At 40.8% G+C, this 25,364-nt stretch overlaps 1 protein-coding gene across 1 annotated transcript in view; it reads right to left on the bottom strand.

Moving 5' to 3' along the window:
• Positions 1-25,364, bottom strand: part of DOP1A (DOP1 leucine zipper like protein A) — a 2,183,138-nt gene that overhangs the window by 1,188,253 nt on the left and 969,521 nt on the right. Inside the window, exon 10 of the mRNA XM_044073353.1 lies at positions 19,569-19,689. Coding sequence (XP_043929288.1) covers positions 19,569-19,689 — 121 coding nt within the window. The remainder of the gene's footprint in view (positions 1-19,568; positions 19,690-25,364) is intronic.

Genomic DNA, 25,364 nt, shown 5'->3' with positions numbered 1-25,364 from the left:
GGTAGCCCTCAGCCGGCACGAATACCAGAGGCTAAGTATTTCTGCATTGGTTGCTGTCGCTTCAGGACTGATGTCAGGTCATCAGTAGTAAAAACGAAGGCAGCCAATGCCATTACATCAGTTTTTCTTGCCCTAACCTGTCAGGAGCCCCCAAGTAGGAGCCAGGTTCTGGTGGAAGAACCCCACCAGTAGAAAGTAAATACCAATATGTCCCTTGTGAGGAAAGAGAAGAAAGGGGGATGGAAGGAGGGAAACCAGGACTGCAACAGTGAATACACTCAAACAGCTACATTTATGGCAAGTATACACAACTGTATTATGTTCTTCGTGATTCACTGCTGCAGTCATCACATTTGGGTTGATTCCTAAAGTTGAGGAAATGGGTGGAGGCAGTCAAAGAAACTACGGGCTGGCTAGGATGCTCTGCAAGACTGCATAGGCAAACACTGACCTGGATTTAGAGAAAAGAGGCAGGTGGCAATGTGAACAGATGTCCAGGTGGCAGCCTCAAGGATGTCCCTGGTGGGGACTCCTCTGAGGAAAGCTGCAGAGGTGGAGGCTGCTCTGGTGGAGTGAGTCCTGACCCCCTTGTGGGGAGGTTTTCCATGACGTTTGTAGCAGAAACGGATGCAGTGTGCTATCCATTTGGAAATGGTTTGTTTGGAGATGGCTTTGCCTTCTGCCCCTGTAGCAAAGCTAACCAGCAATTGATCAGACTTTCTGAAGGATTTAGTCCTGTCTAGATAAAATCTGAGCTGTCTGTGCACATATAGCGAGTGAAGAATCCTTCCCCCCTTGTTCTGTGGATTAAGAAAAAAGGTTGGCAAATGCATGGATTGGTTGAGAGCCACACTGGACACCACCTTGAGCATGAAAGATGGGTAGTTTCTGAGGGATACTCATTCTGCATGGAAGATGATGAAGGGTTCCACAGCCATGAGTGTTTGCAGCTCAGAGACTCTTCTGGCTGAAGTGATGGCCAGAAGGAATGCTGTTTGCCAGGAGAGAAATGTTAGTTCTGCAGAAGAAGCTGGTTCGAAAGGGGGCAGGGTGAGCTTTTCCAATACAAAGTTAAGGCCCCAAGCTGGTGTTGGTGCCCTTCTGGGTGGGCTGAAGTTGCTACCCCTCCTAGGAACTGTCTGCTCAAAAGGTGTGTGAAAAGGGGCTGCTCAGTGTGAAAATGAGCAGAAATAGCACAGGCATGAATTTTTATAGAGGAGAATGAGAGGCTACTGTGTAGTACGTCAGCTAAGTAACCCAGGATGAGAGGGAGGGAGGGCTGTGCCGTATTGGCTCCCTTAACCTGGATCCAGGTGCAGAACCTTTTCCATTTATCAGCATAAGACTTTCTGGTGCTAGGGCATCTGGCCTCACGGATAACGGGTTTATATCATAATTTCAAAGTATTACACGTTTGAATCACATAATATTGAACGTAAATGATCGAACCGTAATACAATGAAATTGAAAAAAAAAAATGTGTAAATCAAAAACAAATTGCTCCATGCAGGGGGGCAAGACCTCCTGCTCCCCCACACCCCTTGCTACTTAAATATACCCCTTCCGAGATTGCAATTCAGTGCACTACAGTGCAGAAATGGAACATTTCTGTTTCCTACACTGTAGCACGATCTCGGAGTTGGTATATTTAAGTAGCAGGGGGTGTGGGGTGCAGGGTGGCTTGCCCCACTGCCTATACCCTTAATGCTTAATGTCCCCATTGAAAACTGCCATTCATATCATTTCAAAGTTTTAATGGTTTGATCACTTAAGTTCGATGTTAAGAGATTCGAACTATTAAACGTTCGATGATGTGACATAAACCCCGGATAACATCCAGAACCTGTTTACTGAGGCTGGCAGATTGGTTTGTGGTTAGGGAATAAGCCAAGCTGCCAAACTGAGTGTCTGCAATTGGGGATGCATGAATTCTCCTTCCCTCTGGATCAGGAAGTTTGGAATATGAGGAAGATGCCATGGAGGCAACGGTGACAGGCTGCGCAGCAAGGGGTACCAGTGTTGCCTGGGCCAGTCTGGAGCCATAAGAATGGTCCTTGGTTTTTCCTCCCTTATTTTGAGCAGTACCCTGGGTATGAGAAGTAGAGCAGGAAAGGCACAGACTGATACATTGACCCAGGGGAAGGACAGGGCATCCACTTTCCAAGCCATGCAGTGATGCTCCCTGGTGCAGAATTTGCTGAGCTGATGGTTGGTGTGGGAGGCAAAAAGGTTAACCTTCAGGGTTCCCCATTTCTGAGTTATTAGGGTGGAGGTACTTCTGTTGAGTTGCCACTCATGTGGGTCCAGGAAATTTCTGCTTAACTGGTCTGCCAGAAAGTTGAGAGAGCCTGGTAGGAATTGTGCTAACAGGTGTAGTTGCATGGCAGAGGCTGTGTGCCAAAGGTTCATAGGTTAGTACTAGGTTATCGGCCCTAGGGCCTATACAAACCTAGCCATAAAAATTCCCTGGCTATTTCTTCCCACAATATTTAGTTCCCTGGACCCCTGTTTAGCAGGGCGACTGACATGATCCCTGGGGTGAATTTCTTATCTCCCATCCAATCGTCAAGGTTGCTTTTGAAGAGGGCCAAAGAGGCGCTCTGCTTGACATATATGGGCAGTCTATTCCAGTGTCTGGGGAGTCTCTGGGTCAGGAACCTATCACTCCAGCATGTTTTATTCATTGTGATGACAAGGTTTCGATCCCTGGAGCATGTGGCTCTGAGGGATTGGGATTTCTTTACGTGTAGCATGTCCAACAGCCTTGTATGTTAAGCAGAGATCGCCAATGAGTAGACGATATGCGACAGAGTACAGCTGGAGTTCTTTTAGATGGTCAGCATAGGGCATCTGCTTTAGGCCTGTGATTCTTTTAGTGAGGTATTTCTGCAGCCTTTCCAGTTGATGAAGATGTCTTGAGAGGTACATACCAAACGGGGCAATGTATTCTATAATGGGTCTAATGAGGTAAGAGTACAGTGGGACAATGACCTCCTTTTCTTCTGGATGAAAAGCCCTTAGCGATGAGGTGTGCCACATACAAGGATTTCCTGACTGTTGTGGTGATGTGGCTATCGAAGGTGAGATCACTGTCCACCTGTGTCCCTAAGACTCATCACACTTTCGGCGTTTAGTGTACTGCCACCTATGTGGTAATTCATGGGTACATGTTTTCCAAAGGGAATAACTATACATTTCTTGGCACTGAGTTTGAGCCCATGGCTCTGGCACCAAGCATCTGTTTTTGTAAGGCCCTTTTGTAGAATATCCACATAATTTGTGGATTCAATAATGGCTCCCAGTTTGCAGTCATCTGCGAACTTTGTTAGCCAGAGACCATTGGTGTTGGCCTGTACTTCACAGAAGTAGATGCCAAACAAGAGCGGTCCTAGGACTGAACCCCGAGGTACTCCACTTCTCACTTGCCTGGAGCTGGATTTGGAGTCGGCTACTTTTACAGTGCGGGTTCTGTCAGTAAGCCAGTTGGCAACCCATAGTAAGTTTATCTATGATTCCAGAGTGGAGGATGGTGTCGAAGGCCTTGGCAAGGTCCATATAGACTGTGTGGACTGCCTTACCCTCGTCCACAGCTCTGGAGACTGATTCAAAGAAGTCAGTCAGGTACAGGAGACAAGATCAGTCCTTCACAAACCGAAACTGGGTGAGGTCCAGTGTTTGAAGGTTGCCAATGTCTTTGTTTATAAGTTCCATGATAATACGTTCCATAGCCTTACAGATCAGGCTCGTCAGACTGATGGGGAGGTAGTTTCCAGGATCCAAACTGGATCCCCCCTTGTGGAGTGGGATAACAGTAGCTGTGCACCACTCAATGGGCACAAAGCTTGAGGTGAAGCTATGATTAAACATGCCACTTAGGTGAGGTGCCAGTTAATTTTGTAGCTATGTCATTTTGTAGGGTCATGGCTAGCCTGCATAGAGGGTAGGAGTGAGTCCCTCCCTGCTTGCTGATGTACCACATCACATTGGTGTCATCTGCTTTGATCAGGACAGCCCCTGGAGAGAGAGAAGGGCTTGAAAGCTATCAAGGCGTGCTGCAGAGCCATCATCTCTTTTTGACTGATGTGCAAAGGGATTTGCTGTGGGCTCCATTGGCCCTGTATGCACCTGCCGTCCAGGTGTGCAACCCAAGCACAGTCTGATGCATCTGTGGTGAGGGTCTGGGTGACGGGGGTGGGGAGAAAGGCAATCCTTTGTCGAGTAAGCATGCTGTTGCCCACCAAAGAAAATCTTTTCTGAGGCAAGGAATTATATGTAGTAGAGTTTCCAGGTCTTGAGAGTGTTGACACCAAAGGCTCTTTAGGTACCACTGAAGTTTCGTCATATGCAGTCTGGCATATGGAATGAGTAGCATGCAAGATGCTATGAACCCCAGAGCTTGCAGGATCTTCCTTGCAGTTAGCTGGGGCCTGGTGGCTAGTTGAGAGGAGTAGGTTGTCAGGAAATTTTGTTTCTCTGGTGTAAGGTATGCTATCTGGGATGCTGTATCCAGATTTGCTCCCAGGAAGATTATCCTTTGGGTAAGCACCTGTTTGGATTTCTTTTCATTGATAGTGTACCCTAGGGAGGTTAGGAGGGTCTTTACAAAGGCCAGGTGCTTGAGCAGCTTTTCCTGGCTGCCTGCCTGAATAAGGCAGTTGTCTAAGTATGGGTAAATCAGAAGTAAATCAGAATATTTCTTTGTCTGCAAAAGGCAATGGCCAGAGCCAGACATTCTGTAAAAACTCTGGGAGCAGTAGATAAGCCAAAGGGAAGTGCAGAGAACTGAAAGTGTTGAGATCCTGCCTTGAAGCAGAAATATTTCCTGCATGATTCCCTGATAGGAATGTGGAGGTAGACCTCTTTTAGATCTAGGGTAGCTAGCCAAGCATCCTTGAAGAGCATGGGTAGCAGCTGCTGGAGGGTGAACATTTTGAATTCTGGGATCATCAGGAAGGTGTTTAGAATGGATAGATCGAGGATGGGGCACCACGTGCCCTCTTTTCTGGGTACCAGAAAAAGTCTGGAGTAGAAACCTTGGCCTATCTGTTCTGCAGAAACATGCTCTACTGCCCTCATAGAGAGGAGAGAAATTATTTGAGTTTGAGCCTCTGCCCACTGATTTGGTGGTAGATCTGGGAACCCTTTTGGGGTTGGAAGGGTGTGGAAGGAAAATTTGTATCCCTGAGACACAATGTTCAGAACCCAGTGGTCCTTGGTAATGGTGGCCCAGGTGCTTGAGTGAAAGGAGAGTTTTCCTCCTAGGGGAAAGTGAAGGTGGGCAGAGAGAGGGGTGGAGTCCTTACCATAAGAGCGTGGCTTAGAACTCCCTGGTTTTTAGGTGGAGGTAGTCCACTGCTTAGATCTCTGCATTCCCTGTGGCTGCTGTCTGGGGGTCTGTTTCCACAGGGCCTAGGTTGGGCCAGTTTACTGGGAGCAGGAAAGGACCAGTGTTTGGAGAGACAATGCCTGCTAAACCTACGGGGCTGGCCTGCAAGGAATCCTTAACTGTTTGCATAGATTTTGCTTTTTTTTTTTCCATCTTTTTTAAGACCTCTTCTATCTTAGTGCTAAATAAGTTATCTTTGTGCAAAGGGGCATCCGACAATTTAGATTTGACATGGTCTGGCAGGGGCTGTACCTTAAGGCATGCATGCCTTCTAACGACATATCCAGTGACTGCTGCCCTGCAAGAAGCTTCTCGGGCATCAAAACCACAGTGCAAGGTGTGTTTAGTTACTTGACTTGCAGAATGCATTAACTCTTGTAAATCTTTAGAGTCTGCCCAAGCAGGAAAGGAAGACATTTTTTGTTTAAGGAGTTCCAAGGTATGTTGCTGAAATGTCAGCATATGGAACTGACAATTTAGTGCCCTGATAGCAAGAGTAGCTGAGGTCTATTTCTTTTTACCCCATCTGTCCAATGCTCAGGAATCCCTGTCTGAGGGGGTGGGATTCTTAGCAGAGGCTTCTTTAAACCTTTTTGGCCTTTGAGAAATGACGTCAGGGTCAGCTGTAGGATTTTTAAAAAGATATTTGTGAGAGTCAGGGACTCTATAGTACCTGTCTGGTTTTCTGGGAGCAGGAGGAAGGGCGTCAGGAATCAAGTTGGATTCGAGGAAAATATCCTCCACAACATACAGAACTGGGGGGATGGCCAAGGGTCTGTGTTGTGGAAGATCTAGGAATTCCCAGTCTCTCTTTTTAGACCGAGGGTAGTCCTGACTCTCCCAATGGAAATGCTCCCTTAAAGTAGGAAAAATCCTCTGGGGGAGAGGCTGAAGGAATGGAATCCTCTGCATCAGAATCCTCATAAGTGGAGAGGGGTTGCATGTCTTCATATTCAGATGCATCAGATTCATCTGACTCTTGTTCAGGCAGAACTACAGAGGACAGATCTCTTTTCCTTTTGGAGGGGGTAGCTTGGCTTCCCCTGATCAGCATGATAAGGTCTTCTGCCATTTTAAGCATTTGAGGCTGAGGCAAGGCAGCAGGCAACTGAGAGTGGGTCAGTTTCTTGAGTGTGGTTAGTACCCTGGGCCTAAGAAACTCAGTCGTTTTTGAAAGAATGGTAGTCGCGAAAAAGATGTCTGTTTGTGTCGAGATTCGGTAGTGTGAAGGATTTCCTTGGAAGCTGGTGCCTGCTCAGCGGCTCTGGACCCATCCAAGGTAGAGACGACTGCAGGATGCATAGTCGAAGAGTTTTGCAGCATACCGGACTCCGAAAGGGTCTTGGTAGCGGCCTGCAAATCAACAGAAGCGGGCACCAGGGGCTGCAAAATTGCCTCATTGAGTACTGGAGAACTGACGACTAGCTTAACAGAAGCGTCACTGGCAGGTTTGGACCTGTGCGGTCTGTCTCTGTCTTTATCTTTATGTTTTTTCAGAAGATCTGCTGTCTGATGGCTTACCGAAGCCATATCGGAATTCAAAGACTGTAAATGAAAATATCTGGCTACAATAAGGGCTCTACGACAGAGAGTTCTGCCATTGAACAAAGCACAGAAGTGACAACAGGGGAAGTCGTGGTCTGGGCCTAAACAAGTGACGCAGTAAGAGTGGAAGTCTTGGTGTGGTATTTGCTTTCCACAGGCAAGACAATTATTAACTTTTTCTGACATCGGTTAGTGCAAGAAAAAACGATCCACAACAGGGTACTTAGCTTTAGAAGACTTCAACTTCAATTCGGTAGATGAAAACTCAGGTAGCAGCCAACCAGCACTTGTGCAAACTGCTTCTGCTTCGGGCTCTATGGCAAGAAAGACTGATGTAATGTCGTCGGCTGCCTTACTTTATACTACTGATGACCTGACATCAGTCCTCAAGCGACAGCAACCGACGCAGAAATACTAAGTTTCTGGTATTCAGGCCGGCCGAGGGCTACCCTGGCAGGGATAACCCAAATACGATGACTGCAATAGTGAAACATGAATAACATCTGCTTTACTATATATAATATGCAGATAATATAATGAAATGTATATAAATACTAATAAACAAAAATTGTTTTACTTACAGTGAGTTCCTCCCTTTTAGTGTCCTAAACAATAAAGACAAAGTAGGGTATATACTTTACAGTCCACTCACAAGTTTAACAAAGGCAACAAAAGTCCAGTGTTTGTCAGCCACTTTTTTTTGCAAAGCCATATTTCATAAAAAAATAAGATGATTTATAGTCTTCCATTTATTCACTAATTTCAGAGTTGTCAGTCTTCTTCCTGTTCATCTCCATCTTCCAGCACAGACTCTGGGTCAAGTCCAAGGTATAGCTGATTCTTCCAGTCAACTCCTGTGTTTTTTTTCGGTCTCTCAAGCATTTTCCTTTGAAACTTTAAAAAAGGTTTCACTGGCAAAGTATTGCCGGTCTACAAGACTTATGACATAAATGCCAGGCCCACAGAATACCACACAAGTAATAACATCTTTATTCTATTTTAACTACAGTAAAAAGAAGGTCACATCAGTCTTCAAGATGAAAAGGACCTTTCCTGGTCAGAGAGAAAATTCTTTCTTGTAGCATAATAAACTGAAAAAAAGAAACATTGCCTGTTCCCTTTAACTGGGTGGAACATCTGAGATCTTTCTTATGTTTGGGACGGGGAAGGAAAACGGTATGGAGTAACCTCTGGATATGATGCTTTGTACCCGCTTGTCTTTTGTTATTTGTAGCCAGGCTTCTGGGTACAAAGATAAGCGGCCCTTGACTGCCTCCAGAGATGGACAGGTGGGCCTCCTTTCAGGAGCGCTAAAAGGGTTTACCAAAGAAAGATTCTCTGTCACCCTGATTCTGCAGACTCCCTCTGCCACGTGGTCAGTGTCTTCCATCATTACTTCCCCATCTGCCCCTGGGGGATGATTCACCACGTGTGTCCTGGAAAGTTCTCTGGGATTTTCAAAACCACATTTTTCCACTTCCTTTCTGACCTTTAGGATATGGTCTGATAGGTAGGTAAAAACAGACTCCTATGACAGACAAGAGTCTTTCTTTCTTGCTCACACCTGGTTAGTGTGTCCTTGACTTTGGGCCCAAACAGAGATGAGTCATCAAACAGGGTGATCACAAAGGAAGATTTAATGGGCTCCGCAAAGTCACACAAGCGCATCCAAGAATGTCTCCTTAGGGAAATTCCTGAACCTGCTGGTCTACTCGCTCCATCTGCTGCATAAGAAATCAGTCTCATGGAAGAGTTGACAAATGAATTTAGGGTAGACAGCAGAGAGGAAACTTTCTCCGAAGCCCGTTCAGATACTGAACCTTGGAGAGTATCTCCTAACTCCTTCAAGAGATCTCTCTGTAATCCTGTAAAATGGGTCAGGTAATTCAGCGATCTGAGAGCAAAAGTCGCTGAAGAAAAAAATGAGCTTTCTATATCTGTCCGTTGTATGAGACACCTTGTTCAGTGGATGAAGAGAAGCTGTCTCAGAGTTCCTTCTTGGTGGCTAACACCTCCACCATAGCATCTATTGGGACTCCCTTAGTTAAAAAGGTTTTGTCTGAGAGGGACGTGATTAACTTATTTGGCCTCCAAGGAACAGGTTCCACGGATTCTGGAGAATCACACACCTTCCAGGAAACTAGATCCAGAAGTTTGTTGAAAGGTGGAGACACCAATGTGGAGGAATGGTGAGAGCTAAAGGCCTTCAGGTACACAGACTCCTCTCCTGAGTAACTGGTGGACTTCCAGCTGCCTCTCTGCTTAAGTATTTCTAAGATGTCTCCAAAGGAGACATCATCAGGAGGTGACCGTATGGACCACTCAGCTTCATCGAGGTCTGTATCAGAAGTGATGGACTCCTCTGGGGATTCTAAATGCTTGCTCTTATATAACCTCTTTTGAGGGACCTCCTCAAAGAGGTACTCTGGAGAGGTTTCAGAAGAGTGGGGGGTATCCTATGGGGCATCCTGAGGCCTAGGATTTCATGTCCCTGTGGATGCAAGAGTATAGAGGCAGACACCGGTGCTTTTACAAGAAGAATGTGTGGAGATGACAGCGAACTACCTGTGGAGACAGTACTCTCCTCATCATCTCAAAAGCTCCCCACCTCTGATCTGAGGAAATCCCTGGATCTGAAAAAGTTGATGGAACCCCCAGAATCAAGGACAATGGCCCCAAGGCTAAGGTAGGAGCAGAGCTCACCTGAGCCGATCCCCCCCCCCCCCCAAGAGGCAAGATCAGATCCAACAACTGTCTAATCCAACTCACCTCCCGGACCTGACTGGAGAGCATCGGCTCCTAGACTCCTCGAGCTCCAATGGAGCAGAGGACGTTGCAGCAATGGCCAGATCCAAAGATCCCATAATAGATCTCGAGTCCGCTGGTTCCACTACTATTAGCTCAGGAAAGTCCAATTCCGAAGTCAGAGGTCGGAGCAGAGGAGGAACTGGAGCAGATGGAAGACCGAGTGGAGAGGGCCGGAGACTTGGAAGGTTGAAGTATAGGTGATCCTAGAGTAGGGGAGAACAGCTCCAAGACAGGGGACCAGCTCCGCAATTCAAACCCTACCGGCACCGAGACAAATGGTGCCGAAGCTGTAGATTTTTCAGACCCGATAGACTTAGGATCCGGTGTCAAAATTTTGGCAACCTTTTTTGAAGGTTCAGATGGAGCACTAGAAGAGGAAGATCTCTTCCCAGACTTGTCAGATTTTGGAAGATGGAGACTGGTCAGACTTTGATAAACCCGGACCTTCTTGTATTGCTTCAGAGAAGCAGGGGTTTAAGAGACCTCTTAGTATCAATTTGTTTTTCGTTTCCAGGAGAGCCCTGTGAGTAAAAGAATGACAAATGGAAGAAGACTTCTGCAGATGGACATCTCCCTGGCAATAGACACAAACTTTGTGTCTATCAGTAAGGGATCTTTTCTGTCCACATTTTTCACAGTTTTTGATATCAGAAGGTTTGAATCTTTACAAGACATCCTGAAAAAATGGAATAGTAACAAGGGAAGCTAGGGAAGTTTTTTTTTTTTTTTTTTTTTTTTTAACAACGAGCTAACAGTAAAACTTAACTATAAAAAGTAGGTCTGACTTTGTATAGACAAGGTTGATATTAATATGAGTGTTAAGGGGGTTGTCATGGCTGTTTTTTTGATTGACTTTAGGGCCTGGGTTTGGGTGGATATCACCATCAAGCTTAATTTTTTGATATTAGGTTTATTAGTAAGTCAGCGGATTTGAGTACAAGTTTGGTTTGAATATCCACAGTTGTTCATTAATCTTGCCTAAGGACAACAATTGACATACATGTCATCAAATGAAAGAGTTACAAACCTTATGAACATACAGACAATGTCAGGGCAAAGTAACTGCTGCACTACTTGGTGAGGTAAAAGGTGAAAAGGCTGCAGCAGGGCTGGCCCTAGCAGCAGAAAATTAAAGTTGCCACCACTGGATTGAGGGACTACTCAAGAGGAGATAGAATACTCCCGCTCAATTTGTCAGCCAGAACACTTTAAGATCTCTGATGTTTGTTATCAGAAAACTGTGTGAAGACATCACCCACTGCCAAACTGTCATGGTCTCTCAACAAATTGGGTAAGAACGGGTTCCTCGGTTTGTTCATCCTACAAATGACATCCATGCTGTCTGTCATGTGAAAATCACATCCTTGGGAAAGACATCCTTAAATGTCTGCAGTGCTAGGAGGATTGCCCACATCTCCAAGAAGTTGATGCGACCTCTAAAGCTAACTATGTGCCTTGGATCATTTTTCTTTCGAAATGCACCCCCCCACCACCACCACACACACACACAATCACATACACCCTAGAAGGGAGGCATCCATGGTTACTACTACTGGTGGTTCTATTTGAAAAGACTGTCCCACTGTTACTGAAGTGGAGCCTATCCACCAAGCAATGTGTTGTCTGCAAACCCTTGATAGTGGAATCTTCACATGTAATGGGTGAAATTTCTGAGATCACTGGACTGCTAGATTCTAATGAAGTATTTTCATGTAGTAATGAGCCATCAGAATCATTAGAATTGAGGAAGCTATGAGTCCTAATAGATACAGGACTAATCATGATGGAAGGGAGGGTTGATGGGTAAGTTCTGTGGCCATTATATACAAAGATAAAACTCTGTGATGGGAGGGAATGACAATTTGCCGAGTTGTGTTGATGTGGCATCTGATAAATTTTATCCATTAGTTTGGTAGAAAATGACATGGAGAAATTTACTGTTATACCTAGGTCCAAAAAGCACTGGAGCAAAAGGTCCAAATGATGAAACAGATGCTTGACTATAGCAGTCTAAAGCCAATTGTTAAGGTAGAGGAATACCTGGATCTCTAGCAGACGCAAGTGGGCCACTACCACTGCCATAATCTTGGTGAACACCCTGGGGGCTGTTGTGAGAATGAAGGGCAGGGTTTCTGAACTGATTGTGATTAGCTCCCATATAGAAATGGAGGAATCTCCTGGAGCACTTCTCTATTTTGACATGATCATAAGCATAAACTGAGAACCAGAAAAAAAGAATGTCAATGGTAGCACAGGTCCGAAACAGTTTATAAAGCGCTTTTAGTCAGTGATAGTACATGAACTTTGTCAGATAAAACAATCAAACTCCATAAAGCAATTTAAATACTAAACTTAATGAATCATTGGTTACACAATTAACTATGTCATTTCCTGTCATTCACTAAAACATAAAATCAACATCAAAATGTTGAACGAAGCATAAAATACAAGTGCAAATACAAGTATAAATGTATATAAAAAATATATAAATGTACATGAAAATTATTTTGTACACGTAACGAGTATTAGAATTGCAAGAAAATTTACCCCTGGTATAAAAAGTCAAATTGTTGACAGAATATTTATTGCCAATTTCTATAGGTTTACAAACAAAAAGAACAAGATTCACATCTAATCATACCGGGGTTTTTCACTTCAATGTTGGTTTTCTCCACTAAGTATTTAAGTGTGATGCCTTTTTTAAAAAGAAATTAGGGACAAGTCCAATTCTAGAAACACTACCATCACACACACACACACACACACATATATATATATATATATATATATATAGAACAAACAGCGAGATATAGTGAAGAACTGATGAATATATATTAAAAACTTTGAAAAATAATAAAGACGAATAAAGACAATAACCCTCTCTGCGATATAAGCTTTCGTTCCATTTATTGTGTGGGAACTTCATCAGAATAATTACAAATGTGAAAGGCTTCATGTTGAATAGTACTCCAAACTGTAAATAATTAGTATACAACCAATGGTAAACAGGAATGCTTAATAATATGCATCAGTAGGTAATAAGATCTAGAAATCTGACTATATTAAGTGCAAGTAACATGAATATTCTGTGACTGATGATACTACAGAAAACAGTTATTGCATCCATCTTAGGGCACATTTCATGTTAGTAGATTCATTAAGACCAGGGTGACAGTCTGCTTTTAAATACATCTGCCATTTCAACTCCAAAATTTGCAGGCGATTGTCAGTCCCCAAAAAAATCAGGAATCTGTTCCAATACAAAAAACCTAAACCTTTCAAAATTAGTACAGACAATACTGTATTTGCCTAAGGCGTTTGACTTATCCCTAGATTTAATGGCTGCGTTGTGCTCTTTTATTCTATCATTTAGCCTGGGTGTGGTCTTTCCAATGAAAAAACTTTGACATGACGAACATATAGCTGCATACACTACCAAGGAGCTGTTGCAGTTAAAATGTTTTTTAAAATAAATGGAGGTATTACAATGTGGTAACACATAAGAATTCTCTGTAAAAATATAGTCACAGCATACACATTTACCACACAAACATCTCATTAGTGTAATCTGTACTCAGTGGTTCAGATAAAAGAAACACTTGATCTTGTTTCTCAAAATTACTTAAAGGTCTTAGATTTTTTTAAAAGTGAATTTAGGAACAGATCCTATAAGAGGTTTTAAATTACTGTCACTAGTGATGATTCTCCAATTGTTGTTGATAATGCTTCTAATGTGCTTCATATCCCTGTTAATGGGGAGTGAAAAGCTTAAGGATCTGTTAGTGTCAGTGGATAGATTAGGTGTAATAGTGAAACCCCATTTTAAAATGGGCTTGAATTTGGTGTCTCTCAAGGAATTAATCTCACTCCTAATGGACAGAACTAAAGGTAAGGGGTAATTTCTTTGTAGAAATAATCCAGTTAAAAAGTCACATTCAGAGTTAAAGGTATTATCATCACTAATCAACCTAGAAAGCCTCACAAACTGTCTGTTAACCATATTCCTCTTCATAAAAAATGGGTGCTGGCTCTCAAAGTCCAAATAGTTATTTCTGCAAGTTTCCTTTCTAAAGATGTTTGAAGAAAGTTCACCAGTGGATTCATTAATGGTTAAGGTAATGTCCAAGAAGGAAACTGAAGAGCCTTTGCCAGGAATAACAAACTTAAGAAAATCAATGCTAGTGGACAAGGAATCTACAAATAGGTACAATTGTTGTTCAGTGCCTCTCCGTACAAAAAATATCATCAATAAACCTAGAGTACTTGTCCAATTCCCACTCGTTTAAAACAATGTTGGCGAATGCAGGTGTCATTTTTGTGCCTATAGCAACACCCCTTACCTGTTTATAAATCTGTTTGTTGAAATGAAAAAAGTTGTTGTCTAATACCAATCCATATTTATACAAAGAATCAATTCTGCTTTTCAGAAATTTAACTAACTTGTACAGGAAATGTTTAATATAATTAAGGCATTCCTCATGAGGGATACTCGTGTATAACACAACTATGTCTAGTGTGACTAGTAAACAATTATCCCTTTTAAAACTGGCCTTGTGTAGTCTGTTCAAAAAGTCCCAATAATCCCTTATATAGAAGGGGGTGGCTTCAGCAATGGGATACAGTATGAAATCAACATACTGAGCAATTTTCTCGGTTTTTGTCTTATAATTGGAAACAATCAGTCTAAAAGGTGGATTGGTGGAATTTTTGTGTATCTTGGGAATTCCAAAAAGCTTACCCAAATGAGGGGAGGGGGAATACATGAAGTGAAAATCTTCTTGAGAAATGAGATGATCAGTGACAAGAGACCTAAGTACGTTATCAATGTGATCAAAGTGAATGGAGAACCCTCATCATAAAAATCATCGTCACTTAAAGTCTGTTCAATAATGGAAATGTATTTGTCCTGTTGCATCTAAACTACACCTGTGCCTTTATCAGCTTTCATTATTCTTAAATTGTGGTCATTGGTTAAATCCAGTAAAGCTAGTCTTTCGTTATTAGATAAATTAAACCATTTCTCATTACACTGTGTATTCATGAGGTCTCGGAGATCTTGTTCACATACTTGAACAAAGGCCGAAATGGTGTTGTGAAGGGGAGGGTTGAAAAGGCTTTTCTTTCTTAAAATAGATGCGTTAATCTTAATGTGTGAGCATGTGTCAAGAACATTGTTTTGAGAAGTAGGTGGGGGTGTGTTAGTGGTTTGTGAAAATGTATTAGTGATTTGTGATAGAGACAGGTCATCAACATCATCTGTATTGTCATTAAGTAATACTTGTAAGTTTAATTTTCTAGCATAAAGTCTTAAGTCTAAGAGTAGGTCAGGTAATCTAGCTCTGAGCAGGCACATATGAGAATCCTTTATTAAGAACCTTAATATGGTCAAAAGAAAGTGTTTTGTTTAAAAGGTTAAACACAGTAGACATATTAGATCCATCAGAAGTAGAGACGTAGTTAGGAAATTCTTATTATTATTAAGCATTCCTGTTTACCATTGGTTGTTTACTAATTATTTACAGTTTGGAGTACTATTTAACATGATGCCTTTCACATTTGTAATTATTCTGATGACGTTTCTATACAATAAATGGAACGAAAGCTTATATCACTGAGAGGGTTATTGTCTTTATTCTTTATTATTTTTCGAAGTTTTTAATATATATATATATATATATATATATATATATATATATGTGTACATCGAACCAAGAAATGTGAAGTAGCACTTCGAAACACTATAAATCCACAAAGCAAGTGCCAGGGAATGTTGAAACACGGTTCACAAAGTTTATTCCAACAAATAGCTTGAAAAGTCACAATAACTGTATAAAAACCGACAGATACTGTCGGTTTTTATACAGTTATTGTGACTTTTCAAGCTATTTGTTGGAATAAACTTTGTGAACCGTGTTTCAATGTTCCCTGGCACTTGCTTTGTGGATTTATAGTGTTTCGAAGTGCTACTTCACATTTCTTGGTTCGATGTACATATATATATATATATATATATATATATATCTATACATAGACACACACACACATATGCATATTGTATATTCATATGTGTGCATGTGTGTGTATCTCGGCCGTTATCTGAAGTCTACTGTCAGGATGTAGGCACACAATTTGTAGGAACACTAATACTAGTGTAATTTAAAAGTTAAGTACTCACCGTAACTAGGCATCTCTGTTGTCCATTTACATTCTTCCTCAACAAATGTGTTATGGAGCCGATCCCCGTATCAGAGTCAGCCACATACTTCAGACTCTGGATCCAACTCTCAAGCCCATCCCTCTACCCATAATGCCATAGTCCATTCTCAATACCTCAGTCTGAGTTTGTTGCCATACGATCCCCATAATTTAAGTACAAAAAGGGAATAGCTCAAAGAATACGGCTCAAACCCGGAACTGTAAGTTCCAATAATTAATCCAACAGGTTCCTCCAGAATATTGTATGAATGGGGGATGGATGGGGGGGGATTGAGGAAGAATGAAAATGGACAACACAGATGCCTAGTTATGATGAGTACATAACTTTTAAATCTGTGGGAACACTAGTACTAGTCTAATTTAAAAGTTATGTACTCATTCATAACTGGGCATCTGTGTTGGGTCTACTTTAGATTGCCAAAAACTTTAAATATCGAGTGCTCACGAGCGAAAATGCAGATATTCGATATTCATTTTTTTGGTTCGCAGTACAGTGGAGATCAGGATATTTGCCCTTTCCTTACTGTAGTGCGATCTCGGAGCAGGAATATATATTTAGCGAAGGGTGTGGGGAGCGTTTTGAATATCTGCATATTCGCTCATGTGAGCACTCGAAATTTTAATTTTTCATTGTTCTGAAATAGACCCTCTGTGTTGTCCTTTTTCATTCTTCCTAAACAAATCGGACAGAGTCCCCTTGCTATGTTAATCATGGGTGGCCCTCATGGAAGGTTATTCCGGAGAACCACTGAGCCAAAGGCAGTTCTTCTTATGAATATTAGATCCAATTTGTAATAAGTAACAAAGATATCAACACTGGATCATGTGGCTTCTGCATAAAATACCTATAGTGAATTATACTTGTGACATAGGCAAATTTACAAATTTACATTTATATAAAAGCAATCAAACTGTATTAACACATTCAACATTTACAAACACTATAATTCAAATATACTGCTATATATCATATAACCTTAGCAACATTACATAAATTATTCAATTCCTCCCTTTTTTTTATTAAACCATCACTTATGACATAGGCAATCATACATTTATATAAATGAAAACAACCACAACACAATCCTAGTTGTAAGCATTTTACATCACAAACCATACTGACACCATTCCAGTTGCAAACATTATACATAACTTATAATCTACCGAATCATTTTCAGTCAAACATTATATAGCTTATTTTTGTCCTTTCTTCTTTTAAACATCATTCCTCCCCTGTATGCATTGTTCCCACAATTCCCATTTTTCCTATGTAGCTTGTGTCTGCCCTTTTCTAAAGATCCAAATTCTAGTTATTTTATCTCAATTACTACATTCACTACATCTAGTACAGTTGGTTTAGATTTTGATTTCTGTTTTCTAGTAACTGCTTTTTTTGGCAGCCACCATAATCAGACAGAGCCAGGCCTTTCCATGTCTAGGCAATTCCAATTCTTTATCATTGCTTAGAAAAATCATCTCCCTCATCACACCAATCTGCCCACCCATTATCTCCAACAGTGCAACCCGTAGGGAATCCTTAAAGTCCACCAACTCACCGCACTCCCAGAAAATATGTTCCCAATTACCTTTTTCTTCCCCTTCACATCTCCAATATTTGCTGTCTACCTGAAGAAATGTTCTCTGGAGTCTACTTGGGGTATAAAATTATTTATGAAAACATTCCCAAGCAAACATCCTAAATTTTCTAGATTTTGTTGCATATTTGGGAGACATACATATATCCTTCCATTGTTTCCTTGTGAATTGCTTATCCAATCTCTCTTCCCAATCCTTTCTAACCTCTTACTATTGATTCCTATAGTTCTCATGCAATATTTTATATGCTTTACTAATTAGTCCTTTTTTAATGGCAGCTTCTGTTCTAGGGGCAGGGATGGATCCCATAACATTGGAGTAGATCATGGTTCCACGGATCTGATGCTTCTGCTCTGGGAATCCTTCCGATACAAAGGAATAGGAATAGAACTGGTGAGGGATGATACTGGAGTCAAAGAAGTGATTCTATTCAGATCCGACTTTGGACCTCTAGGAGTTGTCGGATCCTGGGGTAGGATAGATCATAACAGGAGATAGTACTGTGGAGAGTAGTGGCCTGAAGACTCATGAATCCAATAGGGGATGGAGCCAAGATGCCCCCCCATCTGGATCTGTGCTCTGAGAAAATTTTTCATCATCCTATCCACATCTACTTCAGAAAGACTTCTGGGGGATGTGGTAGACTGGGGCCTATAGAGCTTTTTGGGAGTTTGCAAAAAGGGGATTGAAGCCTAGGGAAGACCAGATCCAAAAATGAACTCTCGGAAATCTCCTGTTGAAGTACGTAAAGTACTGGATTTTGGATCTGAGAGCTTGGGATCAGAGACCTGAGGATGTAGGGCTTGCTTAAACAGTGATCAGATCCCAACCTTTAGAATTCTGGATCAGAGATGTGTACCTTTGGGTTTGAGGCATCAGATCTGAAATCTTTGCAACTTTTGGAGGTGGTTATGAGGAAGTCCTGGAGGACTTTGATGGAGAGCACCTTCTATGCTCTAAAGAAATTTTAGAGGTTTTACTGGGGGTTTGAGTCCCTGAAGAAGATGCTGTTGAAGGAGGAAGAAGACCCTTCAATATAAGTTTGCTGTGTTTATCAGCTAATGACCTAGTGTTAAAAGCAGCACATATAGAGCAGTTGGTGTTTAAATGAGCTCCTCTGAGACAATAAATGCACACCTTGTTGAAATCTGAGTTGGGGATTTTATGCTCACAAGAAGTGCATTTTAAAGCTCGTCAGCCATGACAGCTTAAGACAAGTACAATAGAGAGAGAAATAAATTATAAAAGAGCAAGATTTTTTTTTTAAGAAATATATGTCAGAAAGAGAAATAAGGAAATTACCAGCAATGGTAATAAAGAAACTTACCCTTGTAACTGAGGGCAGAAAGGCCAGAAGGGTAAGGAAAAAAGATTACCAAGGACGGTAATAACAAGAATATACTATAATAAAATTAAAGTAACTAGTCTGATACAGAAAGGAAAACCAGCATGCTAAGAGGGAGGCTGTAGCAAAAAGGGAAAATTTTAAATAAAACTGGCATTCACATAAGAAACTTGACAAAATGCGATAGAAGGACCCTACGTCTCAGCACAATGGTGGCCGAAGATATACGAGGTATTGAGGATGGATTACATCATTACGGGTAGAGGGAACAGCTCGAGAGTTGGATCCAAAGTCTAAGGTATGTGGTCTAGTTAGATCAGAGGATCGGGTCCATAACCCATTTGCTGAGGAAGAATGAACATGGCAGCATCAGTTACAAAAACTCAGTTCCATTCCCCTTTTCAACTTCTTCAGTTGAGACAGAGTTTTGACATCTAATGCAACATTAAGGTTGAATTACTACATTGACATTAAAGGTTTCCATTTCTGCATCTTTTAACCTTGTACCATCTTCATGTTCTGTATTCATTTACAGTGTCACTCTCTACTATTCATTACCATTTATACAGAATAGAAATTTTAACTTCAGAAAGCACTTCCTTTAAGTAACCATGTTCTGCAAATAAATGTTCCGTCAGCATGAAAAGATAAAAAAAAATCAGTTCTTCTTACCTGCTTAGCTGTGTGTGCTCCTTACTGAAGGAAGGTTGTATCTGCAGATTCAGCACTGCTTTGCATTGTGCATATAATGTTCTGAATACTTCAATGAGAACTTCTTCCAAAATTGCTGGCCCTTAGCAGAGATGGAAAAATAGCTTAGAAAGGTAAATAAATTAAGCATAGCTATTCTTCCCAGTTGAGCATAAAGTCAATACAAACATTTTACAAATCAAGTTTTTTTAGCTTTTAAAAAGTGCTTTATATGCCTAAACATTTGTAAATGTTTTTAGTACTTACGCAGCACTGGTATGGTGCCTTTAAGATTCTTAAGCATATGACTTGTACTCCTTTAAAAGCAATTGACTGAATGTTTTTATTAGTTCTGATGAAGTCTGTTTTTTCTTGGACAGATGTGTTTTTTTTTTTTGTAGAATAATTGTTTGATAGCCTCACGTGGATCCTTAGCATAACTTCTTGGTTATTGGTTTGTTCTGTTACGCTTTCCACTCTTTTACTTGGTTGGTATAATGAAAAGTAGCTCCGTAACTTTTCCCCTAATGTACTTCAAATATAAAACCTTCTCAACCCTCTGTCCCCAAACATCTACGGTTAAAGTCCCCTGTTTTGGAACTCTGTGCAAGGAAGGGGTTGTCTTGCCATAAAGGCACCTACCTTAATCTTGGTGCACATACTTCTTGTACACTTAACTACAAAAATCAACTATCCCTCATCTAGGGTTTGAGTCAAGGTTAAAGGGTTTAAACTACTCCATACCAGCACTAGGATTACTGTGGTAAATTACCAAATATGAATCGGTGCTAACAGTGCATACTCCTGACACTTGGGGGGCATCAGAAACTTGGCGGAGGCTTTTTATTTCAGTCATGAGCTTCATTATCCCTGGTTAAACCCAACTGAGAGTTAAAGACTATATAAAACATGTGGCATGCTTTTGCATGTAGCAAACAACTCAACACTGAAATGCCCTTTTCTGGATTTATCAGGTACAAAACCAGTGCATCTGCAAATATAGTGAACATTTTTGATTACCATAGCAGCTACATCCTTGAATTTGTGAGTTCCTTATTTTCTTTGCCAATGGCTACAAGTACAAAGGAAATAAAGGGGGAAGAAGACACCACTGTCCGTTTCCTCTGTATTGTCAAACAGAAACCATTGCATGTTAATTCCTGACTCTGACCTTTCATATAACCTCCTAATTAACCCTATTATTTCATCAAGGAAAGCAAATGTTGCCAATGCTCCACTCAAAATAACTGACTTTATCAAATGCTAACTCACTAATTCCACCAACAATAGCCACATTTCCTTATGCTTTGCTTCTGTCTGGATCATCATCATTCTTGTAATGTTGTCAAGTATTTGCCTTCTTTCCACAGGACACTGAAACTTATCAATTATGGCAACACCTCTGCCATTCTCTTATAGGCAAAAACACACCATCATCACGGCTTAAAATTAATCACATATAAAATCATCAGTAACTGTATAATTTTGCTCTTTTCATAACTGTTGATGTGAATCCTTAACCTTTTTCCCTTTTCTTTTCTGTAACCTTAACCATGCAGATTAGTAATGCAATCCTTCCCACCCCTTTTTACACTTATTAAGGAACTTGGCCAGCAATTAGATCTGTATCTCTTTCTTTCCTTGTACTCCTTTTCCCAAACTTTTACAACTGCAAACCCTAACTACTCCCCCTACTGCAATCCTCCAGTTTATTACTTTTTTCTTCTTTGACAAATACTATATGTCATATTTCATCTAGGTGCAGAGTGTTTGTTCAATCTGTAATCATTGCTTTTCAAATATTATTTGCACTCTCAAAGGATCTGCTATAATCTCCCTCTATAGTATTTTCTCACAAAATATGTTTGTGGACCTTTGCTGAAAAAGGGTCTTGCATGACCCAGATGGAACATCCATTAATCAAATTAAAAAAAAAAACTCTCTCTCTCATATATATGTATATACACAAACTCACACACATACATATATATAGTTTGATCTTCCAAAAACCATAAGTTACCTGTTTTTTTATACTATTTACTGCACTTTTTTATTGCCTGCCGCCTACTTTTATATGTATTCACTGTGCACTAAACTACACTGTTATACTGCAATTGCCTGCTACACTGTGCCCGTAAAATCTAATTTTATTGCTGTCTTCACTGTTTAGCAAGGTTTTTTTTGTTGTTTCCATTGCTTAAGTATTTACTGGTATTTTTTCACAGTTTTAAAGCTATCTGTTCTGCCTGCTCTGGTTTTCCCACAAAGCAGTACTTAATTAACTGATCTTTTAATTGCTTAAATCATTCTTTAGAGCCTCCTGGCTTATTTTCTGCTGTTTTATACGTTCTTTTCAGTGTTTCCGATTGAAACTAGTGTAGCTAGTAGCTGTAGCACAGTCCAGATCCAGGCCTGCTGCTTTTGGAACTGTTTGCAGTGGTTTGTTTGTTCCAAGCACGTTTTCCAGGCCATCCTGGATTGGAAGGGGCCTATCTGCACTTCTGTGAGAGTGTTTGACTGGCACCTGACTGGTAAAGGGAGGCCAGTCTATGGCTTGGAATAATCATCCTCATTGGTCCTTTTGAAATTTGTTAGAGGTTTTTTTCAAGTTTTTGCTTCTGGTGTTTAGGCCCTGCATCTGAGCAGATTTCTGCTTCTTTGCGCATGGTACGGCACCACGCACTGCCATGCAATTGTGTATCAAAGCCGGACAGTTAAATTCAACAAATTTTCCCTAAAACCAAGGCAGAAATATCCATCCACTAAGCTCCCCTGTGATAGATTCTGAATAGCCACCACTAGTGACAACAGTCTTCAACCTAGCATTATGGACAGTTGGACTACCTTTGTTTCTCCTGCCAACCTTGTTGACTAGGGTCTCTAGAGGCAGTGTAGCAATTGCCTCATGTACACAGACAACCCACTACTAACATACTCTAGTACAGAGTGTGAGACATGTACTTACACCAAGAATCTAGAATGCATGCTCTCTCACTTAAAACATTAACACAGAGAAGGTTGTCAACTCACCCACCACTACATATGTTCAGAGTACCAGTACTCATATACATAGTACACATAAAGCATGTAAATCCACATAAGTGGAGGTTCGCTCAAAAAAATTATCGAAACACCGGACCTCCAAAACACAAGATTGCTACAACTAACACAGTCTCTACAGCACCCATGACACAGAGCAACATGAGTGTGTCCACCCACCAAGCAAGTAAGACATACCACTCAAAAACCAAATTTTCTTGTCATTTGAGACTCTATAGTGAGACACACAGATGTCCCAGTCACCAAGTTTGACAAGGAGAAAGTCATGGTCAGCTGTCTGTCCAGTGCCACGATTCATCAGATCATGCACGCACTCAGGTGTCACAGCAACAAGAACCGTTATGACTCTGTCATAGTTCATGTTGATGTGAATGACCTGAGACGTACCTCACTGGACTATATGAAAAGAGACATGGTTGAGCTCTCTGAGTATATTTCCCAGGCAGGTATGTCCCTAGCCTTGAGCAACATACTACCTTCAGCCTAGAATGATGCCACATTATAAACAAAAAAATTATTGATTTCAATAACTCGCTCAGATTTTAGTGTCATTCAAAGGGGATCCAGTTCCTGTCAGCCTGGGAAGCCATGGTCGACAAACCTTGCTGCTTTGCCAGAGACGGTTTGCACCTGGCATCTCTATGCTTTCAGCTGCTGGCAAAAGCTCTTGCATTTCCCATAGTGCTTTTTTAAGCAAGGTCTCAAAAACAACATTACCGATGTGAAATTAACCAGTCAGAACAAAATAAGGGTCATGCTGTTTAAACCAAAAACTGCACTCCCTGTCAGCACTTCTGTCACTAGAAGATGAGTATGTCTATGCAGTTGCAGAAACTTGGTTCAAGGCCTCAGAGGGTACCCTGACCTTGCAAGGCTACAATGCCTTCCACACCTTTACACAGCAAAATGAACACGTGAAAACCAAAGGATGCTGTATTTCAATCAATATTAGAGATAAATTCACCTCCCGTCTAGATAGACTGGACAACTCCAAGGAATTACTCCAGGTCCAGGTTATGGTGGGTAAGACCCCATTTAAGTCATAGGTAGTTACAGATCCCCCTCCATGGGTCACGATGCCCATGAAGCCTACTGGAGACAATCCAAATTTTACTGAACACACTGGTTATGGGGGACTTCATTTATCCCACCATCAACTGGGAAACCTACACTAGCCCTAACTCGCTAGCACAAACGTTCCTTGACTTTGTTAATTCAAATGCCCTGGAACAAATTGTCCATACCCCAACAAGAGGAATAAACATTTTGGATCTGATCCTCACCAACAGATCAAACAGATGCACTGCCACAACTGTCGGACCCTCATTAGTTAAAACTGGCCATAAATCAGTCACCTTTGAGTTGGCACTAACACCAGAACTCACAAAGGGTGAAATCAAACTAATACTTCACCAAGGTAAATTATGCTCTCCTAGGTGAAGGTATAAATGCATTCCAAGCCCCACCCCAAGCTGGAAGTGGTAATTACACCAAAACTTACACTAAAGCCCTGTAGATCAATTGCATATGTGTATAAACTCGACCATACCAGAAAGAATTAAAGCCAGAGCCCCAAGTAAAAACAAGCTGCCATGGTGAACATCCAGCATCAACAAACTTTACAATAAATGCAAAATGTTGCTGTCCAAGAAAGCAAAGTCAAGGCTTCAACAATGGAAAAGCACCCTCCTCAGCCTCAACAGGCAAATAAGACAACTTGTCAAGTCAGAAAAGTAAAGTGCCACCAAAGTTACTGGTAGGTGTAACAGAAAGGAAAGATAATGCCAGCAATGGTAAATTTACAGCACACAAAGTGTGAAAGGGTTGGGAAGGAAAACTAGGCCTACCAACAATGGTAGGTAGAAAAATAATCCAAACAGGAACAAAAGAAGCCACAAAATCCAAGGTGAAGCAAATGCAGGCAGGCAGGTAGTAAATCCACACAGTTTATTTAGAGGAATAATCACTTTCATCCCACTCAGTTAATTTATCAGGAACTTCATCAGAAACAGTATAGATTCAACCTACACCAAATTTATGTAAGTAAAAGATGACATCATATCCTGTCTTGGTGCCCAAATGTATAAACACACTCCCTAATATAAATATATGAATAGACATATAAACACTATATTAGTATCTAGAATTTAAGAATGTATAAATAAAAAACAATTATACACAAAAGGCATAAAAGCAATATTTAATGTGACATGCTTTGCTAGAGCATTCACATCACAACAATCTTGAATATTTCTCACATGTTCCCCTAGCAAAGCATGTCACATTAAATCCAGGACACATGTTTAAATTTATTGTTTTAGAAATTGCATCTGTATCAAAGAGGTGGTGCATGGCCCTACTTTTTGGAAAAACTGGAATTAATATGGCAAATGCGCCTGAATTCCATATACTGGCCAAGTTTAAATGAACGTCTCTCTATCTCTAGTCTTTTAAAACTGAAAGCTCTCAAAAGATAGTTTTTTATAGTAATTGTGTTTTTTATAGTAATTGTGTTTGCATTTCTTAATTTTTTTAATTCTTCCATATTTTATATTGTTTTTATGCTTTTGTGCATAATTGTTTTTTATTTACACATTCTTAAATTATTGATACTAATATAGTGTTTATATGCAAGTTCATATATTTATATTAAGGGGTGTGTTTATACATTTGGGCTCCAAGACAGGATATGATGTCAACTTTTACTTACATAAATTT

Source organism: Protopterus annectens, chromosome 1.part1 (assembly GCF_019279795.1).
Source record: "Protopterus annectens isolate FY-2018-M chromosome 1.part1, PAN1.0, whole genome shotgun sequence".
Lineage (NCBI taxonomy): Eukaryota > Metazoa > Chordata > Ceratodontiformes > Protopteridae > Protopterus > Protopterus annectens.
Note: the sequence above shows the minus strand (reverse complement) of the source record. Positions and strands in the feature narration are given on the sequence as shown.